This window comes from Podarcis pityusensis, assembly GCF_964106645.2.
Source record: "Podarcis pityusensis genome assembly, chromosome: 2".
Lineage (NCBI taxonomy): Eukaryota > Metazoa > Chordata > Lepidosauria > Squamata > Lacertidae > Podarcis > Podarcis pityusensis.
The window spans coordinates 42,724,772-42,740,665 of record NC_138029.1 but is presented as its reverse complement, the minus strand read 5'-3'; the positions used below and the strand labels follow the sequence as shown (position 1 = coordinate 42,740,665).

The 15,894-nt window shown below is 44.6% G+C and overlaps 1 protein-coding gene across 10 annotated transcripts in view; it reads right to left on the bottom strand.

Moving 5' to 3' along the window:
• WIZ (WIZ zinc finger) overlaps nt 1-14,133 on the bottom strand; it is a 60,398-nt gene extending 46,265 nt beyond the window's left edge. For 7 of the 10 annotated variants that reach the window (XM_080993537.1, XM_080993543.1, XM_080993544.1 and 4 more), the window contains exons 1-2: nt 12,971-13,024; nt 3,687-4,135 (exon numbers count right to left, since the gene is read on the bottom strand). In XM_080993537.1, coding sequence (XP_080849663.1) covers nt 3,687-4,053 — 367 coding nt within the window. In that variant the 5' untranslated portion in view covers nt 4,054-4,135; nt 12,971-13,024. Of the gene's footprint in view, nt 1-3,686; nt 4,136-12,666; nt 12,691-12,970; nt 13,025-13,139; nt 13,349-13,990 lie in introns of those variants that run through there. The other 3 variants (XM_080993540.1, XM_080993539.1, XM_080993541.1) reach the window with 3 other exon arrangements.
• Nucleotides 14,134-15,894: the final 1,761 nt, after the last annotated feature.

Sequence of the window (15,894 nt, the reverse complement as noted above, 5' to 3'; positions counted from 1 at the left end):
GGAGCGCTCTCTTTCCTTCCTTGCAAGTGGCGTGTGATGCCACTTTGTCCCTTGATTAGCTGTTGCTCTATGTTTGTAAGCATGGGGCAGAGGCAGGAAGATGTGGCCGTGGTTGGAGCACTGGCACAGGCAGAAACACTTTTACTTGGGAGATGAGTGGTGAATGCTGTTCAGATGCAGACACCTCTTTTCCCCACTGGCCTTCTTCATCTCCCACCCGATCTTGCAAGTGGAGCCAGATCCAGGTCAGCAATTTTGCAAGTTTTCTGGCAGAAGTGGAAATCGCAGAGGCAGGACTGGTTGATGTGGAGACTGAGAAGAGAGTGAGGTCTGTGCTATGGTGGGGCTGGGGCAGAGGCTCACTCCAGTGACCGGATAATAGCTAGTTGTGTCAAAGTTAGAGTATGCCCGTCTTAGTTAAACGAGAGCTTCAGCGAGAAACAAGCTTAAATGAGGAGGGGGATGAGTGACTGCTCTGTCCTGTTTAATGTAACCGTCCAGAAAAGTGTAGGATTAGGATTTTCAAAATCACTACATTTCCTGTCCCCAACACAACAGCCAGGCTTGTGATGTGTTTTTCTAAATGTTTACATGATGCATACAGCCCAAGGGAGGACATGTGAGTTATTTTATCTGGAAAATTCCTAGCTAAATTGATTGCTTGTGTAAAGACTTCAGAGCCACAGTATTGCTCAGGAAATTATATAGCCATTTTTAAGAGTTTCTAAATTTTGAGAACCAATGCACCACCCACCGACCTTTCTGAGTGCTTCGTTCAAGAAACAGAGACTACAATCATATTATATAGATGCATATTCTTGTAAATTTATTAATTTTAATTACCAGTAGAAACCCATATTTAGGGGCAAGGCATTTTGCCAGAGAAGCTACTCAGTTCCCAAAATATTTGCTGGTTTTAATATACTAGTGAGACAACAAGATCAGGTTTTTCTACACCCTCTCAACAAAAGCTTAGAAACTCCTACTGAAAGCAGGCTACAGTTCTACAGAATTACTTCATCCAGAGGTGGTTGTAATAAAGACATTGAGAGAATAGGGGACAAAATGACCAGGCCCATCACTGGAGAGAAAAGAGGAAAATAAATAGGCTTGCCATACATCCGGAAAATTCAGGACATGCTCAGAAATCGGACGCCCAAAATGGCGTCTGTGGCAAATTCTTTGGTTTTTTTCCTGGGGTTTCTTTGCAGGGCACACAGGGAAGGCTCCAGTTGCCCATGGTGCCGCTGCTGTTGGCACTGCCCGCTGCCTCCCTTGTTTGGCTGTGCATGGCTGCCCTGTCCGGGAACTGCTTCTCTGAGGCATGCGTGGTGCACTAGACGGCAGTGGCGCAGTGTCCTGAGCGCAGTGGGCTCTTGCCTGAAGGAGCGTCTCCACCCCCTTCCTTCTGCCTGGATGCTGAGGTCCAGCGCCGAGGGCCTTCTGGCGGTTCCCTCATTGCGAGAAGCAAAGCTACAGGGAACCAGGCAGAGGGCCTTCTCGGTAGTGGCACCACTGTATTAGCACAAACATCTAAGGGTTAAACTGCCATGTTTATTTTGGAAAATTCTGAAATCCCTTTATTATGGCCAACTGGTAGGTCATAAAATAACAAGGAACCTTCCGAGTCCAGCAGAAATTGTCATAAGTCTAGAGGGTGGTTATGAATAAAAAGCTAGCTTGGAATTGATGTCAGCATTGGTTACAGGGATTGTCGTGAAAGGAATGCACTTCATCATTTACCACTCCACCACTGATGGCAGTACTGCCTATCATCGGGACCTTGACAATATTTATTCCTGAAAGGAACCTATGAACATGGCAATCTCCTAACAAACAAATGCCAGTGGTGCAACACAGTACAGTGGTACCTCGGGTTACATACGCTTCAGGTTACATACGCTTCAGGTTACAGACTCCGCTAACCCAGAAATAGTACCTCGGGTTAAGAACTTTGCTTCAGGGTAAGAACAGAAATCGTGCTCTGGCAGCGCGGCGGCAGCGGGAGGCCCCATTAGCTAAAGTTGTGCTTCAGGTTAAGAACAGTTTCAGGTTAAGTACAGACCTCTGGAACGAATTAAGTACTTAACCCGAGGCACCACTGTATGTTGTTGAGAAAAGAGCAAGTCACAGCATCAGCCATGTCCAAGCTAGTTAATACTGCTGTATAGCCCAAGAAGATGATATAAACATGAAGTGTCAAAAACAGAATTTCTTGTGCAGGGGTGACCCACTCCTAACCCACAGGACTGACCGCACCCCCCCCCAAAAAAAAATCCACCCCAAGAGCAAACCACAGCACAGGCAAATAAAATAAAATAGATACAGTGCTGAGGTAAGGCTGTTGTTTCATGCTATACATATTTCTCTGTCCTCCTTCATGACTAACAGAAACAAAACAAGCTAGGTAACCAGGAATAAGCCAACACCACCATTTGTGAATTTCATACAAGTTGTAGGATTCAGCTCTCCTTGGCATACAATACAAGGAACATTTGAGCAGAGTTTTCATTTTCTTTTAAGCACTTCAAACGTACAGATGGGTACCCAGCCTCCAACGAACTCAATGATTCACAAAACAGCAGGCGCAGTGGATGTCAAGGCGTTATGCTGCTCATCAGTAACAACATTCAGTGAATGCCTCTGACACATTCCGCACTGTGGTCACAACAGTAATTCATGGAACTCTCTGGGGGGAAATGCTGTGTTTACAGAGTCACGTTTACTTACTGTACAGTATGTTTGTTCTTCGTAAGTAAGTGCTTCCAATGTCTAAGTTCTTTTAGAAAATGAACTCTGCAGTCAGAATGAGCGCAGATTCGCCTGCATTCCTGTGGAACTACAGAAGTGTCCGATGTCACCTCAGCATATTCCTATGTTGTGCACGTGTCTCATAGACAAAGAACAACACAAACAAAAGCAGAGGAAAATGGCAAATCAGCCATTTGTAGCAGAGGGGAAAGTGGCAAAGCTCAGGAGGAGCAGGAAGCATTGCACCTGTTGCAGCCTTCTCATAGTCTCAATTACATTCATGGGATAAGGACAATTTCTGTTGTATGTACTTCTTTTAAACATTTGTCTTTCACAGTTTTCCTTGGAATGTACCACTGCACTGTGCTACAGGCTATTACCTTAAATAGGCATAAAGAGGACTATCAGTTAAAACATGCATGCCCAAACGGCTAAACAGCAAAACAGCCATTTTTACTTGCACAGTTGGCATATGAAGTCAAAGGATACTATTAGGGCTTGACAAACCTATGATATAAATACTTCAGAGTATTAGTCTGCATAAAACAGTTAATGGGCTAGGGCTTTCTACCATGCACCACTTAAATTCAGACCCCTGTCTGTGGTGCTGAACTCACAAGTTACAACTAGACTGCTGAACTCTTGAGATCCATTTTGATCCTCTTCCTATATGTCACAAGCAAACATATTACAGGCCACTTCACACATTGCACTGAAGGAAGTGCACAGTCTTCTACTTGGATGCAATTAGTCACAGGAACAAAACCATCTCGCAGTGGCTTCAGACAATTCTCTAGGCTGATATTTCTTCACTTTCATCTCAGAGGCCTGCCTGGCCTCTACCTTTTATCTACTTTGAAAGAAACAAACCTGTAAAAGTTGTTTTGCTTTGTTTTTTTAAGAAAGTGCCTGTCATTACAATGCACTGGACTTACCAGTCACTTTACAGGCTTCCAAAGCAGCATCTGGCTGTTGATGAGTAAATGGTGTCAAAAAGCTGGGCTCCTCTTTACGGTTACGCATCTCATCCGTCACTTTCCCCTCGAGTAGTTTCTCTGAAGAACCAGGGACAGTCTTCTTGAGAACAATCCCCCCTTCCTTTGACGCCCCCACCAAAGCCACACTTTCCAGAGATGTTTTTGCATCTTTAATAAAGGCAGTTATTCTTTCTTCACCTTGAGGGCACTCAAGGGCAGCAAAATCCTCTTTTTTTGACACCAGGGACATTGGCGCAGTATTTTCTCCATCATCCTTGTGCTCTTTCTGCTGTTCTGATAAAGTAGTGGGAATAGCTTTCTCCATTCCTTGTGGATTTCACCGTGTCAATTTGACAAACCAAACATCAAGGCTTTGGGTGGATTTGCATCAATTACTGCCAGACAACCTATAATAAAAAAGTGACAAAATGTTCAAAAGACTGAATTTCACACAAGCCCTTTTCAGACATTTTGGTTAAGATGCAGTACACTCAACAGCTTCTGAATTTATATAACAAATGCTTTAAAAATTGTAGCTAAGGCCTAAGGACAGCTCACATTTCTAGAGTGGAGCACAGCAATTCCTATTTCAACAGACTAGCATGCTACAAGAAAATGGAAAATATGAAAAATGAAAAACATATTAACCTCAACTTCACTGTAGGACAGAGGGTGGCCAACCTGCAGCATGTGAAACAGGTAGTAGTAGGTTGTAGCATGCTCAGACTGGACAGGAAGGCTGGCAGGTCTGGCCATAACCCAGTAACAAGTCTGAATCAGTCCTGCAGTGCCAGTTCAGTCCCTGACTCAGCAGCCTTGAAGCCACTATAACCTTTGTGAGGGATTGCAAACTTGTGGGCCTCTAAATGTGGTTTGTCTACAGGTCTCCTCATTTCTGACCACTAGCCGTGATGGCGCCTGAACATCATGTGGAAGCCTACAGGTTTCTCACACCACTTCTAAGTGGTATTATATCATGCTTTGGGCTTTCTCTTTATTTGGCAACTATTAGCCATAACTGCCATGTTCTACCTCCACTGCCAAGAGGCAGTATGCTTTGAATGTCACTTGTTGTGAACCACCAGTGGGGAGAGTGTTACTGCACTCAGATCCCGAGTCTAAACTTCCCAGAATAGGCCCCTGGGTTTGGCCAGAGTGCTGGACTAGGTGGTCCTTTGGCTTGATCCAGCTGATCCCTAAATGTTCTTTTTATCACAATCAAAGAGTCATAGGGGGTTTCCCCCCCTACAACTGACTAGCATGACTATCCCTCTGGAACTTGCCAGGAAGATTGTCCACAATGAATTATCTAGTTTGGTATTTAAGAGTAGGTCCATACCTTCACTATAAAATAACAGCGGAATGAGCTCTATAGACTTCTCCACATCCTTAATGAAAAATGTGTCTTAACCACATTTTAGCCATTGCCAAGATGTTTCTGAATGGGAACTTGAGGCACTAATAGTGCTGCAGCACAAGCATTAAATTGTACCTCTGCAATCTATGCTCACAAATCACGTCATCTCGTCAGAGGAGAATGGTTGCATTGAGTGCAAGTGAAAACAAGAAAGGGTAACTGTATGACATTTATGTTCACCAGGTCCACAGGGATACCCTACTTCCCTTACAACAGTTTTCTTTTATCTTGGCTGTTGGACTACATCTCCCACCAACCCTGACGGGAGTTGTAGTCCAACAGCATCTGGGGACCTCACTTTAGAGAACACTGCCTTACACGACACCTGATAGGATCCACAGTTCAACAGCTGTAATGAGATGCAAGGGCAAAGCATTCCACATAAATAAGCAAAAGCCATTACCATCATGGGGTGATGGGAAAGAGAGGAATCTGCTGAATTGTGGGCTGGTCTGCAACAATGAAGCCAACTCAGATCAGCTTCAACAGAAATATAATAAATAATAATAATAATAATAATAATAATAATAATTTGTTATTTATATCCCGCCCATCTTGCCCAGCCACTCTGGGCAGCTTCCAACAAAATATTAAAATACAGTAATTCATCAAACATTAAAAGCTTCCCTAAACAGCATTCACAGCATATTGATGCAATTCACCTTTGGGATATCATAATTCAAGGGATGTGCTCTTGGGAATTTTCTTTTACCTTCCTCCGTATACTCATAATGACTATGCCTACACATAAGATTTACACTGTTTGTTATCGAATTATGTGAAATCTTCTGTTTTCCAGCTAGCTACTATGCCATTTCTTATCAACACTGCTGTTTCTAGTTTCAGGCCTACAGAACTGAGCTAAACCCTCATAAAACAAATTTTAAAGCAAGACATAATGGAGTTCATTGTGGGTTCAGGCAATTCCTTCAAACTGGCACTGTCACATTGAACAAAATAATATGCTGAAACCAATTTCATACACAGCAAGAAATACAGAACTCATTAATGTATTTTGCACATGTCCTATTAGTTTAAATATATTTATATATTTATTAACAAGAACCCCTATTTGTTTCAGAGATCCCAATTAATTCTCAGCACAGAAACCACCTTTCTTCTAGAACTGGCTGTGTATATATTATCTCTCACGCACATCCACTACATGCTCTTGTCACTGGGCCCCTCTTACGAGTCCTATTATCTCTTCAACTACCCCACACCCTGACCAGTTAAACTAGCTACCAGTGAGACACAAAATATTTTTGTCCAAATTTATCAGTTCCAATGTCATTCTACATTAAAACTGACTGGGGAGAACACATGCCATGAACATACAACTTGCTCTCTATAAAACTTTAATTTCAAAATCATTATTTTGCACTCCGGATTACCTCACAACTTTCCTCAGCAATTAATATGAAATATATTACCACATACACACAATCCTCAGGTAAAGGACACATAACAAACAAGACAATGTCAATGAATCACAGTATTTGGGAATCTACTGTTAACAGCCCAGTCCATTTCATGTTTATATGGGACCCATCAGCTCAAATTCCTAAGTGTCCCTTCCATGCACAGAAGGCTTTTGATCCAGGATGGAATCTGCTGGCAGTATGAAGTTGGTCTGTCGGTCTGTCTGTATCTTTCCCACTCCCCCAGCAGCCCCTCTCCTTTTCGTTCAGGTAGTTCCCCAACCCTTCAGTGAAGGGTTCAGAGGGAAATCAGCAAAGTTTACCTCTCATCCACCTGCAAGAGAGTCTCATGAGCAGAACCCTAATCACAGGATGATCCTACCAGCAGAAGGGAACTCCTCCATATTCAAGCCATCGGGTTCACTGAAACTTAAAGCTAAAGGTAAAGGGACCCCTGACCGTTAGGTCCAGTCACAGACAACTCTGGGGTTGCAGCACTCATCTCGCTTTATTGGCCGAGGGAGCTGGCGTACAGCTTCCGGGTCATGTGGCCAGCATGACTAAGCCGCTTCTGGCGAACCAGAGCAGCGCACTGAAACGCCGTTTACCTTCCCGCCGGAGCGGTACCTATTTATCTACTTGCACTGCGTGCTTTCAAACTGCTAGGTTGGCAGGAGCTGGGACCGAACAACGGGAGCTCACCCCGTCGCGGCTTACTTACAGGTAAATGGGCCTCAGGCTGAAAGCCTATACTCACTTATCTAGGAGCAAGCTCCTTTGAAATGGGATTTGTATTTCTAAGTAGACATTGGTTTTCACATACATGTACATACAGTGGCAGCTAAGAATTCTATACAGACTTTTTTCTCTCAGGCTTCCCAATACTTAGAGAGGGTCCCCCCCCCAAAAAAAATACACTTAATCAAACTGTGAAAGAACTTTATGTTAAAATTCAAGCCAGAAAGTTAGCAACAGAAAAGAAGTGACCACAGTATGCTTCAAAAGCTTAAACCCCAAATCAGAAAGAACTAAGTAATTACAAAACAAAACGAATTCATCAGTCAGAGATCTACCTTCATTTAAGAATATTTTAGCAGAGCAGACATAAGAGGCCCTTACATGTTGCCTGGTCCACAGGCATCATGTTATTATATTACTGGCTACTTCTATAGAGCTCAGATTTGTTCTCTTTCTACTGTACTAGCTAGAATCTAGAGCCAAGATGCAGAATGTCCATTTGGAACCCCAAGAAGTGCTGTAACTTAGCAGTGAGCACTGAAGAGTGTGCACAAACCAGTGCAAGCAACAGAGCAACAAATGTAGTTACCACTAGGAGGAGATAGATGCCCAAAAGTGGTGATAAGTGAGGCTATGGCAATCTAAGTAAACACATGTGGCTGGTGCATGAGAGGTGCAAGATAAAATACAGGAGACAACAGCTTAGCAAGTCTTTTTCCTCAAGGTGACAAACTTGTTGCACCTTTCTTCCATACAGGCTGTTCCTGGATGACACATTCACCAGACGAGCCACAATAATCACCCTGAAACATGTCTTCCCAATCTGTCACACTGTGGCATGTGCCAGGAGTGACCTTGTAAATCCAATATTAGTTCACAAAGATGCTACAGAAGAAGAGCAGCAACATTAGGTCTATATACATAAATACTTTGCCCGGCATCATCATCATAATCATGAGAGGCAATTTGGTTCTCAAACTGCCTGCCCTATTAGGTACTTCTTCTGGTTTTGAGGCTGAAGAACTAAACAGGCCATGCCACTAACAAGCTACCTCTGACAACTATCATTGCACAGAAAATACTGGCCAAGGTAGACTGATGCACTGCCAGAATTCCTTCTGTTGTGCACCTTTGCCAGGAGAAAGCAGAGCAAATTACTCAAGGAGGAAATTATTTTGGCAGTTACTGAGTAATTAATTTTTCCAAAGTGACAGTTATTAAAAGCACAGTTCAGGCACTCAAAATATAATACAGAAACTTCATCATTTGCCACAGATACTGTAGAAAAACACAGACACAAAAAATGAAAAAGAATGGGATTAGTTCCACAGAAAGGTTTCACACAGCAGTACAAGTTCACAATTTTAAGATTATTATAGTCTGGATCCACCAAAACGTGCTGGAGCAGTACAATTATCAAAACCACTAAAATGAAACTAAACTGCAATAGCATGTAAGTTTACCGTTATATTTTTCCTCATGTTAGAGTGCACAAGATTGCAGCCTAGGAATGATATTTCTGTTTCTAGTGCCCAAACTGTGTGTGTGTGTGTGTGTGTGTGTGTGTGTGTTTGTGTGTAAAACTTCCTGGTTAGCAGACCACAGTTGTCATGTCTTGTTGAATGCCTTTATGTACCACTTTCTGTCACAAGTGACCTCTAGACAGTTTAATTTGGTGATAAGATACTTTGTTGGTACAGTATATAGAAGCAATGCAACTTGAAAGAGAAAAATCAATCTGATGAAGAATTTAAGAAAATCATTTAAGTAACACTATCCATGTACAAGTTTCTTTACAGACATTACTCTGGGGAGACATTCCTCAACCCCAGAGAAGTTACAATCTGAATTTTCCCATTGTGGCTTAGGCAAGGTGAGCAGAGAGAGAGACTATTAACAGATCCAAGAAGAGTTTTCAAAGAATCTAAGAATCTTTTCAGGAGCTGTGGTCTCTACCCTCCGAAACTATGATAATTTACACAAAGAAGTGCTCTTTGGGCTCTCTTTCTCTGGCAACATACATAGGGCCATGTTCACAGAAACCCTTCCACATATATTATTTTTCTGAAGAGGCTAAATAACCTGCCTATATTGTTCTATACCTTGCTGCATTTCAGCTCAGAAATTCATCTTCAAAACATAAGGAGAGTCTGCTGAATCAGGCCAATGGGCCCACCTAGTCCAGCATCCTATTCTTACAGTGGCCAACTGGATGCCTGTGGGAAACTCACAAGCAGGATTCAAGCACAAAAGCATCCTCCCCTCCTGTGGTTTCCATCTTCATCATAAACCATTTAACAGAGCTACTATTACAGTAAAATGTTATGAAGCGTTTTAATAACTTGGTCACAATGAAAAAACCATGCATTCAGTCATTCAGCTGCAATCACAAGCCTTCAAATACACAAGGCATAGCTAATTAACAACTGCCTGAACATGCAAGCAGACTGAGTTCTAAATTTTATAAAAACAAGCCTTTTAAAAGAAGTTAATTCCACAGTGCCAAATGCATGCATACATATGAGCCTCCAACTATTACTTAGCAGGTCTTCCCATTACATACATTTCTGCAGTAACACATCATGGAGGAACCAATAAGCAACTGTTAGAGGCCTAGGGAATACTAGCAGGCAAAAGAAGCCCCGTTTTCCATCACCAGTCAAGCCATCTGCCACCCACGAGAGGCAAAGAGCAACTCTCCAGGGTGTGCAATCAAATAGTAAACTCTGTTTCTACCTGTCCCCACCAATTTACTTATCTTTTAATATTTCTATACAGTACTGCTTTTCAGTTTATTCCCCCCACAAGTAAGTTTATAACAATAAAAATAACCATATACTAAAAACAATTAGTGTCAAAACTATCCAACAGAAATAACAATATACATACTAGACAAACCTCTTTGGCAGAGAACTCCATAAGTGGAGGGCCTTCCCCAACCAGGAGAGACTTCTCTCCAGTTACCACTCACCTCATCTCACATTATTCCTAAAAGACTCCCAACAGCTTGCTTGTTTTCCTGCCTGCGTCTCTATAAGAAACATGAAAGCTAGGAGCAGAGCAAAGGAATCTGATAGCTTTAGTAAACTCTAAGCCTTAGCTGGACTTTTCATCTCTTATTTGACCTAAATCTGTAACTTCTAGAAAGGCAAACAGTTACATGCCTGCAGTAAGGGAGACTTGGAGTCACTCTTCACTATCAGTCTGTTGGGAGTAATTAAAAAGGTACCACTGACAAACCTTTACATATAGGATGCCCTATAAATGCCTGTTTTAGTTCTTTTTAAGAGTTTTCATTCCTTTAGGATTACAGCAGTCCTCATACACTGGCCTGACTTGCACATCACACTAAGCTAAACCATGGCTTAGCTCAACATAGCAGCAGGAAGACTGGAAGAGCAGCAAGGCAGTCACATCTTCTCTGGAAGCCGACACACCTACATGATCACATTAAGTCATGGTTTGGCTTAGTGTGACATGTAAACCAGGTCACTGTGTCTTTTAGCTGAGCATTATATGGGTATCATAGAATCACAGAATTGTAGAATTGGAAGGGATCATGAGGATCATCTAGTCCAACCCCCTGCAATGCAGGAATCTTTTGTCCAATGTGAGACTCAAACCTCTGATGCTGAGATGAAGAGTTTCATGTTCTACTGACTTCAGCTATCACAGCTACAAGTATTAATTGGTTAACTGAACTAATCAATGGCAATGAATATTCATCAGAGACTGGTCAGATGAAATAAAAAAAATAAAAAAAATCCTTCCAGTAGCACCTTTAAGACCAACTAAGTTAGTTCTTGGTATGAGCTTTCGTGTGCAAGCACACTTCTTCAGATACACTTTATGTATCTTATGTTTATTTTGACTATGGCAGACCAACACGGCTACCTATCTGTAACTGGTCAGATGAAGTGGACTAGTCCACAAAAGCTTATGCTATAATAGATGTTAGTCTTTTAAATTGCCACAAGATTATTCATAGATTTTGCTGCTACAAATTAACATGGCCATATCCCTGAAACTCATCTAAAACTACATAGGCAAATGCATGTAATGTGGTGGACTATATATTTTAAGGTTCAAATAGTTCATCCTGAATGTTATAACTTTTCCAAATTCCAACAGGCAGCACTGAACCTTTCTTCTGGCCATGTTCAGTAAAGCAATCCTTTGCTGCAGGTTATTAAGTCTCATTTTACTGCTTTTTGCATGTAATTAAGGGAGGTATGCATTTGTTCTCACTCCAAATCCCAACACCAATGGTGCCAAAAATCAACAATACATACTACCTCCCTGAAAAAATATTCACTATGCAGTTCTCCTATCTCCGTCACTAAGCATGCCTTTCACTCTCACTGTACACAGGTTAAGAGGCATCCAAGTACTCTCAACAGTTCTGGCACTACCTGTTCTATTTCACCTTCAGCATCCCACTACTTCCTTTCCAATGGACAGTGCCAGCTGAAAATACGGAAACTAAGGTCTGCAAATGACATAACCACTTAACACAGGAAGACATCTGGGTATGGTAAAGATAAACACAATATAATAATTTAAGCAGAAAATGCCTCACCCCATATTAACTTCAAAACATTTTAAAGTGCACCAATATTGTCCAAGGCTTCATATTTCATAACCTGATAGAAACAATGCTTACTCAGCACAGTCACAATAATTTCTATTGGTCTTTCTTCCAAGTAAGTAGGTTTAGGATAATAGTCTTAAGCACTGTCCTAACCAATTCTTTGATTTGCTGCAGCAGCAAACCTTTGGCAAATTGCCCAAGTGAGAGCACGCACCAAATAAATTGCCACTATAAATGGATAGGAAACTTACTTCTTAGTAGACATGTATAGGATTGTGTTGCAAGTCCCACAGAGTGCAATGGGGCTCACTCTCTCAGGTAATCAAGTACAGCAACTTAAAGAGGGGGAGAAGAGGCAGAAATCTGACACAAAGTAGACCTATCAAAGACAAGCTATGTCTGTGAGTCCTCATCCTAATGGGTGCAGCAGTTCCGTGTATTGCACTAGTTCGAGCTCATCCATTTCTCACAAGTATAACTTCATGTAACAGCACATGACAACACAGAGGAACTGTGCCAAGGAGAAGACTGTGGCTTCTTTACAATAAAGCCCCCAAACTCTTGGATCTTTGGGTCAAGCAAAAGGCAGGTGTCCTCTCTTGTCCCACCCACCTCGAGGCTCATTTGCTCTCCTCCCAGAGGAAACACTGACTTACCGGCTTGCTGAAGAACCTCGGGAATCATTCATGCCCCCACCCTAAGCACCACCACCCCACTCACCCACGCAGAGGGTGTGTGTCCCTTCATGAGCATCCCGCTCAGTCTCATCACCTGATGCCAGGTCCGGATGCCCATCACTCCACGCACACCTGTGACCCGCCTGCCGCTCGGAAGTCCTTCGACGGACACCTTCCCCCTTCCCCGGCACCTGTCCGCCTTCCCGGGCGCCTCCCCCCAGTCACCTGCAACCCCCTCGGGTGTGCCTCGCCGCCCCAGCCTCCTTGAGACCGGGCACCTGCCACCTTCCACCTGCCCCATTCAGACTCCCCACCACTTGACCTCCCCACTCCTCTCCGCTCCAGGGGGGAAGAGCAGCCGGAGCTCCCGCCCGGCTCGTGGCCTACCTGTCACTTACCTCCCTGACAGCAAGGCTCATTCACGGGCGCTCCTTCCCTCCTCCTCCTCCTCCTCCTCCCTCCTTCCCTGTCACTTGCCCTCCTCCTAGGCACCGCCTCCTCGTCCCCTCCTGGCTCCATCCCCTCCGGTCAGGTCCTCCTTTCCCAGCCTCGCCGGGGCGCACTCACCATCTTGCGCCCAGTGCTGCCGCCGCCGCCGCCGCCCCGCGCTGGGTGCTCAGGGCTTTCTCGTTCCCCCTCGGCAGCCCCGCTGCACCCTCCTCTTCTGCCCTCCACCCGGCTCCGGCCTCTTCAGCAGCAGCAGCCGAGGCCGCCGCGCCGGGGACATGGCTCCTTTAAATCCTCCTCCTCTCTCTCAGCTTCTCCCCCCGCGCCACCACTCCCCGCTCCGTCCCACCAACTCCCTCCCTTTCTCTACCCGGCCAGCCCAGCTGCCTGCGCCGCTCCCGCCGCGCCCCCCTCCCCTCTCCTCCTTCCGAGTCGCGACCGCAGAGCGTCTCTAGCAACGCGACGGCAGCGGCGCCATGTTGGGAGAGGCAAAGCGAACTCTTCCCCCCCACCTCTCGCTCCGGGATGACGTCATGGGGCTGCCAAGGCCAGGGCCTCAGGCAGCTATACTGCGCGCGCGGGGCAGGCTGGGGTGGGGTGTCTGAACTAGCTAACGGGCCGGGGCACTGGGACAGCTGTGGTGACCCAACTTGCCCAGGGTCAAAGCTAATACCCTCCGAGCTGTGGCAACGTGGCTTCTCTCTTGGTGGCCACCTGTATCCGGAAAAGAAAACCAGGCGCGGGCCACGTTATGTCCAAAAGCCCGCGGCCATTGGGGAGGAGGGAGAGAGGGCAGTGGGCAGGTGTATTGGCGCTTCTTGCCAGGAGTTACGCCTGAGGAGACCGGCTGGGGCAGTCGCCTCGGGAGGGAGGGAAGGAAGGAGGGAAACCTGCATGGCTCCTTTCTCGTTTCACCGGCCGGCGGCTCCTGTCACACGACGTCCAGAAGCGCTAACCTCGAATACACTTACTTCTGACTTGGTCCAGCACGCATGGCGGGAAGGAGGCGCCCCCCCTATCGGAGAGTCCTATTGCTAACCCTCCTCAGCGTCCCGAAATCAAAGCGAATGGGCGCCAGAAGAACCCATACATACAAGTTCTTCAGTCTTTGATATGAGTGGGGTTTAGCTGGGTGGCAAACCTAAAAGCGAGCGATCCGGCCGCATTAGGCGTCCAAGCACCCAGGGCGAGTGGATGTTTCGCCACGCAGGCGAACGTCCGTGTTCCGAAGTGAAGGCGGGACAGCTCACCCCACCCTTGTAAACACCAATCAACAATACTGATAATGAAAACGTATTTACTCTCCACGACCAGAGGAACTAGACGTTCATTCTTTGAAGCTGTGCATTAACGCCGCCCTCTTAATTTTGGATTTTTTTTGGTTTCACTTTGCTTTCATTTAATCCAGAAATAATTAAATAATTGAATAAAAATAAAAGATCATCAGAGTTGACTGCCAAGTATGCATGCCTGCGGGGTTCACACAGGCACTGAAATCAGGATGCTGGACTAAATGGGCATTTGGCCTGATCCAGCAGCTTCTTATGTAATTATAGGATTACAACTTTAGTATTAACAGAACAGAAAGCAAGCCTGGCCAGATGAAAATCCTGCACAACCAAGAGACTGTGATTCCTATAATAAAATTACCAGGGCTTGTTCCAGTCAGCAGATCTCCCCTCTGTACATTTCTCCAACATTATTACACCATCCAGCATTTTCCAAACATCTAGCCCATGATTCCAATCTCCTGTTTTGTCTCTCTATGATCCTCATGAAACCCACGCTGCAATACTATTTAGGTTTACTCAGAAGTCCCACTGAATTCTTTGAGAGGCTACAATCCTACACCCGCTGAACTTTTTGTGACTTCTCTCCTTGAAAATGCCTCCAGTAATTGGACTGGAAAGACGGCATCAGGAAAAGTGGGGTGGGGGAGAGACCCAAATTGCCCTTACAATATGGGGTTGCATTGTGGGCATCATAAAGTTCCCTCAGACAGTATGGCAAGCCATTAAAGCCATTAAAAGAAAAGAACACTGGCAAAGTGTAAAGGTAAAAGACCCCTGGACAGTTAAGTCCAGTCAAAGCTTCAAGCCGAGGGAGCCGGTGTTTGTCCACAGACAGCTTTCCGGGTCTTGTGGCCAGCATGATTAAACCGCTTCTGGTGCAATGGAACACCATAAAGCATGGAAACACTTTTACTTTCCTGCCAAAGCAATACCTATGTATCTACTTGCACTGGTGTGCTTTCGAACTGCTAGGTTGGCAGAAGCGGGGACAGAGCAATGGGAACTCACTCCGTCATACGGATTCGAATCGCTGACCTTCCAACCAGCAAGCCCAAGACGCTCAGTGGGTACTGGCAAAGTAAACTGATATTCACACCATGTAAGTGACCTTGCTTCCCAGACTGCTGTGCTTAAAAAGACCTCATAGATGCTTGATACCTTAGAAGAGCTGATAATTGTCAGAATAAGATATTATTATTTATTATATCTCTATATTGCCCTTCAGCCAAAGATCACAAGGTGGTTCACAATATAGGTCAAAACCAGTGCTTTGAATTGGGCCTGGAAACTACTGTAATTGTCACCCAGGGCAGTTGGGCCAGGATTGATGCAATATGCTCAAACCTCTTGCCCTGGTGAGCAACCTGGCCGCCAAATTCTGCACCAGTGAAGTTTCCAAACCATCTTCAGAGGCAGTTCCATGTATAACAGTGCTATAGTACAGTGCTTTGGTTCAGTTAAAAGTAATGTGCAAGGGCAAATGCCGAAATAAGTCAGGAAGGGAGTCTGTTAATTGTAGCCACAGGTCACTGACTGGCCTGACTCTCTGCTGTCTTTATACCACTGACATCCCCATTCCATAC